Source organism: Rutidosis leptorrhynchoides, chromosome 9 (genome assembly GCF_046630445.1).
Source record: "Rutidosis leptorrhynchoides isolate AG116_Rl617_1_P2 chromosome 9, CSIRO_AGI_Rlap_v1, whole genome shotgun sequence".
Taxonomy (NCBI): Eukaryota; Viridiplantae; Streptophyta; class Magnoliopsida; order Asterales; family Asteraceae; genus Rutidosis; species Rutidosis leptorrhynchoides.
The window spans coordinates 310,364,045-310,382,197 of NC_092341.1; the positions used below are offsets into that span (position 1 = coordinate 310,364,045).

At 32.9% G+C, this 18,153-nt stretch overlaps 1 protein-coding gene across 1 annotated transcript; it reads right to left on the reverse strand.

Annotated features, from left to right (window-relative positions):
• Nucleotides 1-7,620: 7,620 nt before the first annotated feature.
• Nucleotides 7,621-10,294, reverse strand: LOC139867120 (protein SMAX1-LIKE 3-like). Its single transcript, XM_071855451.1, has 3 exons — nt 9,159-10,294; nt 8,870-9,059; nt 7,621-8,759 (listed from the first exon to the last, which is right to left on the reverse strand). The coding sequence occupies exons 1-3, from the start codon at nt 10,292-10,294 to the stop codon at nt 7,704-7,706; spliced, it is 2,382 nt and encodes a 793-aa protein (XP_071711552.1). The 3' UTR covers nt 7,621-7,703.
• Between the last annotated feature and the right edge of the window lie 7,859 nt (nt 10,295-18,153).

The following is an 18,153-nucleotide window of genomic DNA, read 5'->3' on the forward strand; positions in this document are numbered from 1 at the left end:
AAAATCTATTTATGGATTAAAGCAAGCATCCAGGAGCTAGAATCTTAAGTTTAATAAGAAAATCAAAGTGTTTAATTTTTCTCAAAACCAAGATAAGCCCTGAGTTTACATTAGAGCTAGTGGGAGCAAAGTAGTCTTCTTGATCTTATATGTTGATGACGTATTACTTATTAGAAATAACATTCCAACTTGCAAGATGTCAAGTCTTGGCTTGGAAAATGTATTTTCATAAAGGATCTTGATGAAGCTACTTATATTATTGGAATGAGAATCTATACAATAGATCCAATTGGCATATTGGTTTAAATCAAAATACATACATTATCTTGCAGAGATTTAGCATGCAAAACTCCAAGCATGGAGCTTTGCCAATGCAAAAGGGCATAACCATGAGAAAGTCTCAAAAGTCCTATCACAGCAGATGAGATGAGACAAATGAAATGTATCACATATGCTTCGGCTATATGATCCATTATGTATGCCATGATATGTACTATACTCGATGTTTCGTTAGTTTTAAGTTTGACGAGTCATTGTCAACATAATCCAGGTGAAGTACATTGGATTGTTGTTAAGAATATTCTTTAGTATTTGCAGAGTACTAATGATATGTTCTTAGTTTACAGTGGTTTGGAAGAAGAGTTAAGTATTAAGTTTTATACTGATTCTAGTTTCCAAACTGATCAAGATGATTCTCGATCCAGTCACGTTGTTTCTTTGTCATGATGGGCAAGACAGTTGTTTGGAAGAGCTCTAGGCAGAGCACTATTGAACAATCTACAACAAAAGCAGAATACATTATTGACTGAGAAGCTGCTCAGAAAGCTGTCTGGATAAAGAAATTTGTTGTTATACTTAGAGTAGTACACAACATTTAATCTTCTATAATATGTACTGTGATAGTTCGAGTGTTAATATACTTTTGAAAGAATCACATGTACATAAAAGTATCTGGCATATTCTACAAAAGTTTGACTACATTCATTACATCATTAAGAGGAATGATATTAGTATTCTTAAAGGTTCATACAAATGATAATGTGGCTGACCCGTTCATGAAGCCCATGATGCACAACAAGCATGATGATCATTCTAGTAATACTGGACTTCGTTATGCTGCTGATCTTTTTCATTTGTAATTTAGTATTTGGATATTTTTGGAACATTAAATAGTTTTTATATTAATGAATTGATATATAGTTGGTATGATCGTTCTCATTTATATCACTGTGTTCTATATTAGCATGTTTAATCCATGAATAATTGTTGATTATTCAAAATCTCCATAATCGGTTATGTTATGGGAATAACATGAATTAAGATTAATGTGAAATTTTGGTTATATTCATTGATGATGAATAGTTAACTTGTTGAAACCAAAATTCATATGTATTCATTGATGATGAATATTGGAATGACCCAACCATGAGATGTCACTACATGGATCGTAGTCAGTAGTGAATCTTTTAGTGATTATGTTTTTGTATCCTTAGACTTGAGATACACGCCCGTCTTGATGAGTGTAGCATTGTACTTTGATATGGTTAAACTCTGTCCTGAATAAGGCTGTTATAAAGGCCATTATTGGGTATAATGTAATGCTCGTGATAGACACGTGTATGCAATATAGGACTTGTTCCTCTAAAATGTTTGGAGTTAGATACTTTTTGAGCTCCTCGATGAATGAATAAGATATTTGTGTGGCCTCACCCAGATGTAATTAAGATGATACTTAATTAATTTGGTGATCTAATTCAGTTCTAAGATCGAGAAACAAAATTGTTAAACAAATGAGAGTGACCGATGATCCATATCTCAAGTTTAACTAAAGTATCTGAAACAAAAGGACGAATGACATTTAACACTTACCATAAACAGTTTCGAGAAACTACCCTCACGTGAATTTGGGGATAATGACGTGTTGCTAGACGCTTACCATTGTTTGTATAGTTACTTAGTGTTGTGTCATGCACAAGTGAGAGTCTATAAGATTAATGTGCAAGGTACAACATATAACTATATGGCCAACTTCATTTGAGCATTCGGGGTCACACACATATACACCGAGACGTCAAATAAAATATATATATATATATATATATATATATATATATATATATATATATATATATATATATATATATATATATATATATATATATATATATATATATATGATGTATATATATTACTCAAGTAATAAAATAGTAAATCGAAATTAATTCATTTACTATTCATATAAATAGTAAATGAAACGAAATTAATTAATTTACTATTCACATGAAAGTGACATGATAAAAATTATTAATTATAAGTTACATAACATACCTCTAAAGTATTTGAGAAATTGTTTTTATCCTCTTAGATGTATACCAAAAGAATATGCTTAGCTACCTTGTAAGACCATATATATATTCTAATATGTGTTGTTTCTTTTTGAGATACACAAACGGGAAAACAAACTAGAAAAGAGATTACAAATATTGAATAGAAAGATATCCTATTATTCCATTTCAATATCATCCATAAACACATACAGAGTATTATTTTGGGTTCATAATATTAATCAAAGGTTGATTAATTATTACTTGGGTTTGGACTAGCATCCATTGATGTTGTTTGAAGTGTAGTGTGGACTATCCAAAGAGACGGTCATACTTTTGATTGTAGGTTTCTCTTCGTTCTTCAAGAAAGTATGGACTATCCAAAGAGACGGTCATACTTTTGATCGTAGGTTTCTCTCCGTTCTTCAAGAAAGGTATATCGTTTACTCACTTTGTGAATTACATATTTTGACCATTATTAGTGGTGTAACTGGATCGTTGGGAAAGATTAATTGTGCGCATGTTTAATTAAATAAGTGAATATTAAATCTTGTAAAATTTTGTTCATAAAATAATAAAAGATTATTATTTTAACTATCCGATGCGTTAATCTGATTTAAAAGTACACACGATTTTCCAACACAAGCATCACGGTACCTTGCTGGGTTACTTCGTCCACATAGTACAATCCACCTCATTCGGTACCACGCCCAATAATTACCTCAGTCCTAATGTCTTGAAGGATACAGAAAGTGGGGTGTAGTAGGACAGAACAATTTAGTTCTTTTGTAACGTGGCTAATGGATAAAAGTTTATGAGACAAGGTCGGGATATATAAACAATTAGATAACTTCATAGTTGGAGTGATTTCAATTTTTCCACCCCCTTTAACTTGTACAATCCCTCCATTGGCAGTTTGAATCCTATTTACCCGAGGGTTTGACTCGAAACAAAAATCAGATTTTCCAAAACTCATGGTGTGAGTAGCACCACAATCAAAGATCCACTCATTACTTTTTTCTTTGTTCGAAATAATATTAGCCTTTTCGGTAAATAAGTTATTATTTAAATATTTATTTTCCAAAATATTTGAATCTTGGGCCATTTTAATAAAACAATCAGTCCTTTGGGCTTGTTCAGCAATGTGGGCCTTAACAACATAATTTGAGTTTAAGGATTGAGTTTCCTTAACAAAGTCTTTTAGAGTTTGGGCCTGTTCATTTCTTTTAATAGTTTGGCCCAACATCCTTTTAACATGAGGGCCTTTTTTCCTTTGCCCAATTACCCGTTTCCCTTTAACCCCAAACCCGTCACCCAAATTAGGGTTCATATCCTTTTCATCGGTCACACTTTTCCTTTTCCTAGATTCTTCTACAAGTAGGTTGAATTTATGACCTATATCAGAGTTTTTCAACTCTCCATCTATGGACTGGTGATGGAAACGATTAGGGTTTGAGTTTATTAACTCAAATTTATGATCTATGATAAAGGGATCCGAGTTATTTCTTTCCCTTTTTTCGATCTCTGGTGATTTTGATCTAAAAGGAGGATTTAACCCTTCTTCTTCGATCGTTTCCCCAGGACAGTGGAATCGATTGTTTGATTTTTTTATCACTATCAGGCATTCCATTTTTCACTAATTTGTGAAAGTAATGTGGGAATTTAGGGTTTGAGGATTGAATCCTCACCCATTTGTTCGATCTGTGAACCTGGTAAGGGGGTTTAAAGCTTGAAGTACCTCTTTTAAAGTTTGGAGATGGTTTTGAGGGGCCGTTGCCGGTAACCCCATGGTGGCCGCCGGTCTTCTCTGCTACCACCGTCTCCACCCTGCCATGTTTTTGTTTGTTCCACCATTTGGGGTAACCAATTAGCTTAAAACACTCGATCACTGTGTGTCCTGGTATTTTACAGTAAACACAACTTAGTTGCTGAGTTGGTTGGTGGTGGTTTGTGATGATGGTTTCAGTTTCTGCAATTGTTGATGGCTGACAGAGAATTTCCAAGTAACTTCTTCCATTGTATGTTGAGCTACCGTATAAAATCGACATGGCAGCTTGATTTACTGAGCTACCGTCAATTTGAGACATGGTAGCTTTATTTTTGGTATATGATTGAGCCATAACTTGTTGCTATGATCTAGGATCAACAATCTAGCTCTGATACCATGTTTAAACTATAAATTTGATATGTTAAAAATGTAAAATATTGATCTTTGTATTAATAGCAGTATTGATACAGATTGAATTCAATTATATTACAATTTTACATGTTTAATGTGTAAATATATACACACACACACACACTCATAACAACTATTTCCTAAAAAGGTTTGGCTCCATAAACACTTTTGGAACCCCTTTATTATTTAAGTAAAGTTGCTGTTTTTCTTCTGCTTTTGAGCCGTTGAGTAATCTGTCCAAAGATGCCATGTGACCCTCCAAATTGGGAAATGATGAAGTGCCCATATTTTAATCCTAAAGTCAAAATTACCTAGAATGGTAATTTTGACTATTGTTGCCTTTTTGCTGTTCTTGTTCTAACAAAAGGTGTTGTGCATATCAATAGTGTAATGTGTTGGTGCATTATAGTCCCCGAGTTCATTGCGATCACGTTAATGTGATTTAACGTTTAACTTTCACTGCTGGAATGCAACCGCACGGGCGCAGGTATGCATCCGTACAGGTACATTAGGTAACCGCACGGTTGCACATGTTGTAAGTATATAGAGGCCAATTCGGGTTCATTGTTAGGGTTACGTATCCTAAACATTCCTAAGTGTCTAATCCGATTCCCCGGTCATCTAGCATTCGGTTTTATCGATCTATTCCATCCTAAAGTCATATTAATTGCTTTGATCAAAGGTTAATTGTTGGTTTTTGATAGTAAAACCCAATATCGAGTTTTTCCGCACTCGATATTGAAGATTAGATCGTATAATCCGGTTTACACGATCCTACATAATGCATGATTAGTGGTGTATGTCTAATTTGGTGGTGTACAAATCAGCCATATGTATATATGACAACTAGAGATTGTTAACATACTAGTAGTAATGTATAAGCTTATATAGTTGAACAATACAAATTTCGGTTTGGTGTCAGTATTAGTAATAGAAAGATGAGCGGGTTGGGTTACAGTTTTGGGGTCAAAAAGGGTCAAAACTGGTTGGGTCGGGTACTCGGGTTGTCCCCTATCACCTTTTTTTTCTTATTATGCAAAATAACAGATGTGTTAAATATGATTAAAAACTGTGGTTTTACCTATAATAATTACATATCATCACATTTATATGATGAAATATACTTTGAATGATTTTGTAAATTTACTCATGTGAAATGACAACACTATCTCAAAATCTAGTCATCAACCTTTTCATTGTAACTATCATGTCATTTGTGATTTCACATTGTTAAACCAATGTTAGAGGAAAATTAGTAATGATCTAAAAGTTGTGAGAACACATCTAACACACTAAAAGGAGATTTGATTAAAGTATTTGGAAAATTGATCGATTTAATGATTGTAAAAGTAATGCATAAAGGAGAAAAAAAGTCATTATAGATTGATGCTTGTTTGTTTATAGGAGACTCTTATCATTAAATTTGCATTTCATCACACTTTTTTCCTACACAATTTTGATAAAAATGTTGTTGCACCTAATAGTTCATGTATACTTTCTCTTTAGCAGTGTCTTGATAAGCTTCATGACATTGACTACCACTATTTTTTCATGGCATGACTTTGGTAATTGTTCAACTAAGAAACAGTATTCCTTAAGCCTATCATGTTAAAGACTTATAGGGATAAAGTATGGTTTATGTGTGATCAAATATGTTAAATGCTAGGCTCTTGATCTAATTTGTTTAACTAGTATCCTTTAGTAACACTGGTGCAATTTGTATGTTTTTGGTCTGTGACCAATAATTTGTATAACCGATAATCCCAAAAAGGTGGAGGTTGTTTCTTGGAGGTTTTATTAATAATATTGCTTTTCAAAAAAAAAAAAAAAAAAAAAATGTTTTATGATATGTGATGGCTATTTTATGTTAATGATTCTTATACGAACATATAGTTTTGCCTGACACGCTAGCTTGTCTATTTGTCTGACAATGGAACTGTCGGAGATTATCGGTTTGAAAGAAACAAATGTGTGCATATAACTCTAGGGGAATCTCCATCTATCACTTATTGGTTTTGGACTACTAAGAAACTCATGGGCTAATATGGACGCGTTGTTTGGCTTAAAGCGATCCTACAAGTGGTATCACAACAAGGCGTCCTACATAAGAAACTCATTGGCTTATATGTAGGATATGTTGGGCCTAAACGATCCTACATAAATGTTTTATTCGTATGCTTAAGCCTAAAGAGTGGAATAAAAATACATGAAAGCAAAGATCAAAGATATTGGAGCTCAAGATGAGATATGACATAATCCATTGTACAAAAAGTGATTGATTTCCTATTCCCTAATAAGTGATTTGGTAGTTAATTAATATTGTCCTGATTAATAAACATGGTTACTTAATTGCTACATGGCATATTAATTAAATATATTATTCATTATAATGGGAGTTGAGTGGTGCATATAATATGCTTAGTGGGATTGTATACTTGATCGGTTTTAAGGGTGCAACTTGTGGGGAAGTGAATAATCTGTAATGACTATGAGTAACTAATAATGAATAATCTGTCACAAATAACCAGCTTTAAAATGACTCATGCATGTTTTCCCTCCAAAAAACATTAAAAAGAAAATCATGAAGCTCAACTTTAATAAAAAAAAAAAGTGTTTCTTTTACTTTTTGTTTTTAGTTACTTATATATACGGGTATCGAAGTTGTTTTGTTTGCAGAATTCAGAAGTTTTGGATCATATATTTGTCAAGTCAGCTTTAGGTTATAACCAAATGTTATCATTCCGATTATTGCACTAACTATATACTTAGAAATTTAGAACATGACCACAGTTTTTGTAGTATCATTATTTTGTAGTTAATTTGCTCAACTTTCCTACCACCACATATGCATTGCTTATATAGGAAATTAAGTCCTAAATGATACTATATATGGTAAATATGGTAATATATTAATTAATGTCAAGGTTTTTAAAGATATTACTCGAATCAATATTAATATGTCACATTTTGTATCATCGTTAGGATTTAACATGCATGTAAACATTAATGTGGGAATTGAAAAATTACTACTCATAAAAGGAAAAGAGTAACACAAACTACTACCAAATCGTCGATCTATTACATTAAAAACAAAGTTAAGATTAAACAGTTGTTAGTATACATGCATCTAATTAAACTCACAGGTTCTAATTAAAAGTCCCATTTCAAACTACACTCCCTAATTTACAAACAAAAACTTATTACAACATCTGAAGTTTAAAAATAACTTGCTTATCAACTGATTCCAAAATCCCAACATCAGAAACTGGTTCATGTTCTGTAGAAACATTCAAGTCCAAACTGATCATGGACTCTTTCCCACAATTATCCTCAACCGTTTCTTGTTGCTCATCGTCACAATACTTTCGCCTTATACTAGGTGAAGAACCTCGAGAAATCGAACTGAAACTTTCACTACTGAAAATAACAATGGCATCATTAAGATGAACTGTTTCGCCACCATTGAGTAAAAAGTTTCCATCTTTGATTGCTTTCTTTATTCCCATTTGAGAATGGTAATCAACTTGCTCAATATCTTCCATAAAGAACACACGGTTTGCATTTTCTTGGACCGCTTCAACGAATCTTTCGAGATAACTTTGACCATTTTCGTTCCTCGCCCTTTTCTTACTAACGAGTTCTTGATCATCATCTGTTGAATCATGATCAGCCCGTGTTGCAGAAAATCGACTCAAGCCCATTTGGACAAGATTGTTTCTTGATCCAAACACAACTTTGGCCAACTCTCTTGCAATCTTTTCTTTTCCAAAATTGTCAGCACCCAAAAAAGATAACCATGTTTCTTCCTTGCCTTCTCTTTCCATTTTACCAGACCTGCACTGAAGGATTGTACTTACTATTTCTGGAATGATCTCTGATTGCCATGGTGCAACACTCTCTAATGCATTGTTTAAAATGTTCACTTTTTCAGGATTCATCTCTTTGAACTTATGCATGTAGTATATATGATCATCATCATCATGATTACTTGCTTCACTACAAGAGGCCGAATTTGGACTCGAATTGGGATTCGATAAAAGTTCAGGCAAATGCGTTTTAGGGTTGGGTTCTTCGAAACATTGATCACCACCACCCATAAAAAACTGATGTTCTTTAGGGGTATCGGACTCGAAAATTACGGGCCAGGTGACATGGTGTTGGTGCAAATTTGGTAAAGAAGACATGGATTCTTGTTTATGAAGTGAACTACAAATGGAGTTCCATTTTTTGCAAAGATTCCCAACTTTTTCACTTTCCTGCAAACACATTTAGTATAATGGTTTAGTACTTTAGATCATGCTACAAAAGTAAGATATCTAAGAATATTTATACTTTTAATAGAATTATAGAATAACAAGAAGTTAACCTGATCATTGGTTGATTGTCTTGAGTTCTCTTCTTTATATTGTTGGAGCCATGAAGGCAAAGTGGTTCCACTTGTAATAGACTCATTGGTGCGACCATAGCTTGCTAAGGTTCGAGCCTCTCGCGCTAAGTTAACCGAACATTCTGTGCAACAAGTTAGCAACTTCATCTCACTTCCTGAATCTTTACTGCTGAAAAAACAAACCCAAATCAAAGATCAGATTTTTAACAAGAAAAATGGTAAACTTTAAGAAAAAAAGGACCTTAAAAAAGTAGCTAAAAGTATTTACCTTTCAAGATTGAGGGTGAGGTCCAAGCTAGCAACTTGAAGTGTAAGTGGACAAAGATCCCATAGAGTTTCAAGTGAAGGCTGACCTGTTTTGCACCTCATGTATGTTTGAGAATTAGCTATCCCCATCAACCACAACTTCCCACTATCAACACCAAACATGAGCCCACTAAGCTCCATGATCATATGCTCCATAGGAGTGTAATAGTAGCTTCGGTTGAGTTTCCGATCGCTATGGCTTGACCAATAATCCGAAATCCATTTGAGGTCACCTAAATATAAGATAACTCCTTTACCCACAAAGCTTTTTACTAGACACTTGAGTTCTCTAACTTTGTTTTCAACATCTTCCCTTGAAAGATGATGTAGTGAGTGTAAAGGAAGGCTTACAAACTGCATGAACCTTAGGTTGGTATTGTTTTCGGTTTCGAATTTGTCTATAACTCCTCTAACTATAGCATCAGCACTAGCTAAACACTCTCTTATAACAACAATGTTTCTTCTTTTCCTATTCATCATCATTTCTATAACACTCATGACATCTTCATCTTGAACTTTGGCTAAAGATTTAGGCTTGATATTCTCTTTTGATTGAGAAAAACTTAGTGGAGTTGGAGAAGAAATCGTTATCTCCATTTGTTCGATATTGTTTTTGACTTGTGTGCTAGAGAAACCGGCTTCTCGCATGACTCTACTCACACTAGGATCATCTAAGATGGATATAATAAGTTGTTCAATCTCTACTTTAAGAGCTAAAATTGGTTGTTGTTGGTTTTCAATAGAACCACGCCGTTGGTGAGCTTGAGCACGCTTGAAGGCCGCCACTAAGGCGTTTGATAGCGAAGGGTGGTGAGATTGATTAGGGTTTAACATGATTGGATTTGATTGCATCGTAGGAAGGCGGTTTAGGGCCACATTGAAACAAAGCTCAAGAGCTTTGTATTGAAGTGGGTGCGAGTTTGGTAGTAAACAAGCCTTCCTGAGAAGGCTTGTTGGCGATGTTAGCATCGCACTAGCAACATGCAAAGGCGTGACTTGAGCGTGGCCACGCCTTCTTGCAAGAACAAGAGCTTGTTTCACAACATTTGCGGCTTCGGGTGTTAATGTGTGTTGGATAGTATAGGCTCCAGTCCTCATTGTTCAATAGGGTTTATAAGGCTTATGATACTAAATGGTTTTGTTTTTCATATGGTTATTTGAAAGTTGGTGTGAATATTGCATTGGCAAGTAATGGTGATGTATGGTTTATATGTAGAGAAGTGATCGAGGCTTTTGTGCTTTTCTTGTAGGAGTTAGTTTAGTATGTAAAAGTGGAATGCATGTGATGCAAAGCAAATTTATCTTTAATAACAAGACTAATTCAACCTTTAAACAGTAGATTATTAGGATAAAATTTTTATCTTATCTTCTGTTTGACTGTGTGTAGTGTAACCTTTAATAATAAGAATTTGTCTTACATTTGCATCAATTGAAAACTATATTATAATAATACTATTTTGAGTATATGCATCTCTCTCACACACAAACACATAGAAACGTGATATATGTTTTGATTTAAAGTATATTATATAAATATAAAATTTAAATTTTAAATATAAACTAAAAATTGTAAACTCATAAATCCAAATTGCTTATAATTTGTAAATTGTAAACTAAAATTTGTAAACTCATGAATCCAAATTGTAAACATGATACTCTTGAGAAGATTGTTGATTAGGGTGATTTCCCACAATGTAAGTTTTACTTTTTTATTTATTTCTGTGTTACATAATTGATATATATATATATATATATATATATATATATATATATATATATATATATATATATATATATATATATATATATATATATATATATATATATATATATATATATATATAAGAAGATGATTCAGTGAGAACTCATCATGTGTGAAAACCTGAGAACTCCAATTAGAACAATTTTAGTGAAATTCGAGCAATTTTTAGTGAAATTCGAGCAATTTTGATGAAATTCGAGCAATTTTGGTGAAATTCGAGCAAAAAACACACGGACGAACAAAAATGGAGGTGGTCGAGCAAAAAAAACACACGCGGCCGAACAATTATTTCATAGTCGAGCAATTTTTGGAGCTGGTGAAAATGTAGAACATGCATGTAGAACAGAAAAATGTAGAACATGTTCAAATTTTCAATTTTTGTTCAAATTGGACCTGATTTTCTTCTAATTATAATTGTGTAGAACTTAAATAAGTTCAATTTTCTCCAAATTAGTTCGAATTTCACGATTTTTGTTCGAATTTCACACGTTCTACATCAAAATCAACTTTTTTTTATTTAGCCCGATTTAGAGTTTAGGGTTTAGGGTTTTGGGTTTACTCAACCCAAAACCCTAAACCCTAAACTCCGTAAACCCAAAATTCAAAACCCTAAACCCTAAACTCTAAATCGTTCGTGTAAAAAACTCATTCTAAACCCTAAACTCTAAAATCTAAACCCTAAACCCTAAAATCTAAACCCCTAAAACCCTAATCTAAACTACAAATCTAAACCCTAACTAAATTTGATGAAAATTGATGTAGAACAAGTGTAGAACAGCATGTTCTAGATGCCGTTCTACATCCTGTAATGTAGAACCAAGCGTACTGCATGAAAATGAAAAAATGTTCGACCAAGGCATCATTTTGTTCGGTCGCATTTTGTTTTTGCTCGACTACTAGAGTTCTCAGAGTTCTCACTCTAAAAATGGTTCTCATTTGATCCCTTTACTATATACAACAACAACAAAACCCAATACCACATGAGTGGTGTATGAGGGAGGTGAGATGTAGACAATCCGTCCCTTATCCGAGAATAAAGACAAGTCATTTCTCCACCCAGAGTGAAACACTCTCAAGAGTAGAGAAAGTCATCCCTCTCTTTATTCGATGGATAAAGAGATTGCTTCCGAGAGGACCTCCGGCCTTAAAGTAGGAAAAAGTTTTTTTTAGATTACTAATTATAATAATAGATAAAAATACTAAAATAAAAATAATAATAGATGTCATGAAAAATGGTAGAATCAAATTTCCATAGGTTTTAAAAATAATAATAGATCCCTTTACTATATATATATATATATATATATATATATATATATATATATATATATATATATATATATATATATATATATATATATATATATATATATATATAGAGGATCTTCAGAGAACTCAATTAAGGTTAGAACTCAGAGAACTAATTCAGAACCGTTGCACCAACAGATGACCTTCAGTCTGTTGCAGATTGACCTTCAATCTGCAACAGATTGCAACTTTTTTTTTTTAATTTAAGCCTGTAAAAGTTGACCTTCAATCTGCAACAGATTGAACCCATTTGTGTGCAGATTGAATTAAATATGTGACAATTTTGACCCATTTGTGATAATGTAGTTCACTCTGTCCATAGATTGAACTCAATTTATGGCAGATTGAACTCAATCTGTATGGCTCTCGAGTCTATTTGTAAGATGTAATTTCATATTCATTATAAAAACCAATTAACTACATATTAAGTTAAGTTAAATGTAAACCAACAACAATTTAATATACACAACATGATTCAATATTTTTCTCAAAAATTAAGTGAATATAGTAGATGCATCTATCAAATTCAAGTCTATGACAAAAATTAAAAATGCAGATTTGTTAGGATTCATCTCGTGAATCTATCTGCAAAGTTTCAAATTTTAACTTTTATATTTGAGCTCAAATTCGTGAGTCAAAGATTTAGGGAAAAAAAATCAACAATTTCTTCATAACTCAAATTCATGATCTATATTATGTTTCAGGTTATAATTTCGATTAACGAGCATTATATGCAATATTTTAAGCAACTTTCATGTGGATATCATAGTCTAAAACGCATTTGATTGATGATTTAGATTCATATTCATAGCGTATTTGTGTTTTTACTTTGGTTCTCTGGGTTCTTTGCGACCCAAAGTTCGCTCCTGATCCTTTAACTATATATATATATATATATATATATATATATATATATATATATATATATATATATATATATATATATATATATATATATATATATATATATTGTGCGTATGTGTTTAATATTCCTTTCTCATTGTCTTTATTTTCTCTAATAAAACAGGAAAGGTAAAAGTAAATAGAAAATAATGGAAGTTGGACTGCTTTAGACTGATAATTTGAAGTTTATAGATCCAATGCTCCAGCTTCCCTTACTTTCAAGCAAAAGCAGCAAGTAAATACAATTATAGATAAATGTAAATATTTACTCCGTATTATAAATAAAAGTAAATAAAATATAGGAAGTAATTAAAATAAAATTAAAAAATGTGGAAGCTTTAACTGAACAGTGACCATATTTGAAAGGGCGCAATTTGTAACTTTCTTTTTCTAAAGACTGCAAAAGCTACAAGCTGTGGAAACTTTGTCCCCCTTAACTATCTTTATTTGCTAAATGACACCCTTCACTTTCTCTTTTTGCAAAAGCTTTGTGGTGTGGAAGCTTGTCTTGGTTATGGATTCACTATATACCAATGCCAATCAAAAATAAAACAAAAGCTGAATTACCTTTACCATCACTATCTATTTTTGCTATTTCCCTACCAAAAAATTGCCTATTTACCCTCTACCTGGATACTAAACGCCTTTATACATTTATATTTCTACACGATGATGATAAAATTTTATTTGTAACATGTAGCTCAATAGTTAGTGCTCTGCTCTTTTAGCAAGATGTCAGGAGTTCGACTCCGTTAGACTGCAGCATTGCATTCAATCTACCCGAGTTGCCTTTCGCTTAGTGTGGGGGCAGCAGGGAGGGGAGTTTTACCGGCAATGCCCTCGGATTGGTCCGGGTTCTTCCAGGGCAGTAGTTGGGGGCGGATTATGAAACTATAGGAAATGAACGCGTGGATGGTTTAGTCCTCCTAGTTGATCACAAACTAATGTAAAAAAAATAAAAAATTAAAAAAAATCTTTGTTTACATTATTCGTGAAGGACGGATATTTTGAGACAAATATATGCAAATTAATTGACTTATCTTATGATACTTATTAATTCTTTTACTGATCGTTATTAGTATAGTTTATAATAGAGAACTTGTTATAATAATAATAATAATATAGATATGGATAGTCAATTTTGGTGTATACATATAGTCAATTTTGGTACACAAAGTATGTATTTTTATATTGAGATTTTAGGCTATAAATACTCATGAATGCAAGCATTAAACTTGCACCATTCCTCACACTTACAAAGTGTTTCTTTCTTTCTCTCCATTATCATCTTTGTTCTTACACTTCATTATTAGTATTCTAAATCAAGAATCAAATCACTAAAGGTAGTTATAAGCCTACTGAATTATAACATCAAGAATCAAACCACTAAAGGTAGTTATAAGCCTACTGAATTATAACACGTTATCAGCACGATAATCTTAATACTAAATATGGTTGGCTCTGCCACCAAAATGATATATGGTCGGTTATACCACCAAAATGATATATGGTCGGTTATACCACCAAAATGATATATGGTCGGTTATACCACCAGAATGATATAGGTCGGTTATACCACCTGAAAAAATATATGGTCGACACTGTCGCCAAATTTTCATTTATGTTTACTAATATTTATATTTTTGTTATATAACATTTATTTATGATTGCTTACACATGGTCGACACTGTCACCTACTTATCATTTATGTTATATTAAATTTATGTTTAATGTTTATATACTTATGAATATAAATTGACTCTAATTTATCATGATGTTTGTTTTAATTTTTGATAATAGAAAATGTCGAATCTGGAAAAGCTTAAATTTACTCCTTTAGAATCAACTGGAAACAACTACATGCCATGGGTTATAAAAGTAAAAATGCATCTTAAATCAATGGGCATTCTTGAAACCATAAATGAAAACAACACTTGTTCTGAAAAAGAACAAGCTACGGCATGTTGCTTTATTCATCAACATATTGATGAATGCTTACAAAATAATTATGTGACTGTAGAAGATCCCCATGTTTTATGGGAAGGTCTCAAAAGCAGATTCAATAATCAAAGAGAAATTTTACTTCCAGCTGCAATGGAACAATGGAGAACATTAAGGTTCCAAGACTTTAAGAAAGTAAATGAATACAGCTCAGCTTTGTATAATACATGTTCACAACTTAAATTCTGTGGACATGAAATTAGTGATGCAGACATGATGGAGAAAACTTTCTCCACAATGAATGCTGCAAACATCACAGTGCAAAGAAATTTGAGAATGCTAAAGTTCAAAACATATCCTGAACTTAATTCATATCTCTTAGTTGCAGAGCAAAATGATGAGCTATTAATGAAAAATCAGCAATCCCGTCCTACTGGTACACTTGCAATCCCTGAAGCAAATACTGCAAATAATTATAAACAGGGACAAGGACGCGGGCAAGGTCGTGGTTATAATAACCATCACCATCATCATGCCAAAAGCCATAACTATGGTAGAAACCATCCTTATGGTAATGGTAATGGGCGTGGACGTGGTCGTGGTCGTGGCCGTGGTGGTCAAAGAAATAGTAATCCACGAAAATATAAATATCAACCACAAAACAAGCCCATTAAACAAGATGTTGAAGAAAATTCTTCTAAAAATTCTGAAGAATCTTGCTACAGATGTGGTAGAATGGGCCACTGGGCTAATACTTGCCGAACATCTAAACATCTTGTTAAGATGTATCAGGATTCGCTGAAAGGTAAAGAAAAGGAAGTAAATTTTGTGGATAATATTGATCCAACAGTCACTGAGAAACCATCTGATTTATATGAAGATTTCTTGAATGTTTAAGTTGTGTGTCTTTTGAAAAATAAACGATTTAATATCGTCTGTCTTTGTCATTATGTTTGCTAAATGTTTCAGTACTATCTATTTGCGTTTAAAATATTGTGTAATATTAATGTACTCACTATTTATTTCTTATATATGAAGTTCAATATGAATTTTGCTGGAATACAACATCAATCAAGTGGTGGAGATCTCTGTATAGCAGACAGTGGAACTACACACACTATACTTAAATCCGAGAAATATTTTATTGATCTAAAACCAACGGAAGGAACTATACATACAATATCAGGACCTGCTAACTTGATAAAAGGGATAGGAAAGGCAAATTTCATACTACCAAATGGTACAAAATTTTTAATAAATGATGCCTTATTTTCTCCCAAGTCAAGCAGAAATTTATTGAGTTTCTCCGACATATACCTTAACGGGTATGATTATCAGTCAGTGACAACAGAAAATGAGAAATATTTAAGTATCACTGACAAGAGTCATGTGGTTGAAAAACTGCCAAGACTTAGTTCTGGATTACATTATACACATATAAATGTACCAGAAATACATATGGTAGTTAACGAAAAATATATTGATCCTGGTGTATTCAGTTTATGGCATAACAGATTAGGCCATCCAGGATCAACAATGATGAAAAGGATTATTGAATGTACTCATGGACATCCACTAAAGGATAGAAAAATCCATCATGATACAATGGTTCCATGTACATCTTGCTCTCTTGGAAAATTGATAACTAGACCCTCACCACTTAAGGTTGAGAAAGAATCACCAATGTTTCTTGAAAGAATTCAAGGTGATATATGTGGACCAATTCATCCACCATGTGGACCATTTAGATATTTCATGGTTCTAATAGACGCATCTAGCAGATGGTCTCATGTTTGTCTGTTATCAAGCCGTAATGTGGCATTTGCAAAATTTCTTGCCCAAATTATTAAATTGAGAGCTCATTTTCCTGATTACACCATTAAAAGGGTGAGACTTGATAATGCTGGTGAATTTACATCTCAAGCATTTAATGACTATTGCATGTCTATAGGAATTGTTGTTGAACATTCTGTTGCTCATGTGCATACACAAAATGGTTTAGCCGAGTCATTGATTAAACGTTTACAGTTAATCGCTAGACCATTGATAATGAGAACAAAACTCCCTGTATCTATATGGGGTCATGCAATTTTACATGCTGCTGCATTGATTCGCATCAGACCAAGTGCAAGTCATAAATATTCCCCCCTACAACTTGCTTTTGGTCAAGAGCCAAATATTTCCCATCTTAGAACATTTGGTTGTGCAGTGTATGTTCCAATTGCGACACCACAACGTACAAAAATGGGTCCTCAAAGGAGGTTGGGAATATATGTTGGATATGAAACATCTTCAATATTAAGGTATATTGAACCTATGACAGGTGACGTTTTTACAGCACGTTTTGCTGATTGTCATTTTAATGAAACATTGTTCCCTAGATTAGGGGGAGAAATGAAAAATAAAGAAAATGATGTTTCATGGTGTGAACCTCAATTAAAGTATCTTGATCCTCGCACAAAAGAATGCGAGACAGAAGTTCAAAAGATAATGCATATACAAGAACTTGAAAATCAATTGCCTGATGCATTTACAGATACAAAAACGGTGACAAAATCATATATACCAGCAGTAAATACTCCAGCTCGAATTGAAATTCCAAAAGCTGGCAATAACGTCACTCATGAATCTTTGCCACGTCAGAAACGTGGAAGACCAATCGGTTCAAAGGATAAAAATCCTCGAAAAAGAAAATCAGCTGATAATGAAGTAAAAGAAAGTGTTCAAGAAGAACCACAAATCAGTACTCCTACTGCAGAGGAGATTGATGATGTCAATACAGAAATTGCAATCAATTATGCATATTCAAAAATATTATGGAACCGAAATGAAATGAAAAATCTTGATGAGAAATTTTCATTTAATGTTGCATATGACATCATGAATAATGATGATGATCCAGAACCAACATCTATGGTTGAATGTCAAAATAGACATGATTGGGCTCAATGGAAAGAAGCAATACGAGCTGAATTAGAATCACTCAATAAAAGAAAAGTTTTCGGATCCATCATTCTCACTCCTAAAGATGTGAAACCTGTAG

Bases quoted from the DNA above. Each gene is read 5' to 3' on its own strand.
- LOC139867120 (XM_071855451.1), bottom strand. From the start codon at position 10,294: ATGAGGACTGGAGCCTATACTATCCAACACACATTAACACCCGAAGCC. The intron at 9,060-9,158 runs GTAAATACTTTT...TTGTTTTTTCAG, and splicing joins CTCACCCTCAATCTTGAAAG to CAGTAAAGATTCAGGAAGTG. The intron at 8,760-8,869 runs GTTAACTTCTTG...ATGTGTTTGCAG, and splicing joins GACAATCAACCAATGATCAG to GAAAGTGAAAAAGTTGGGAA.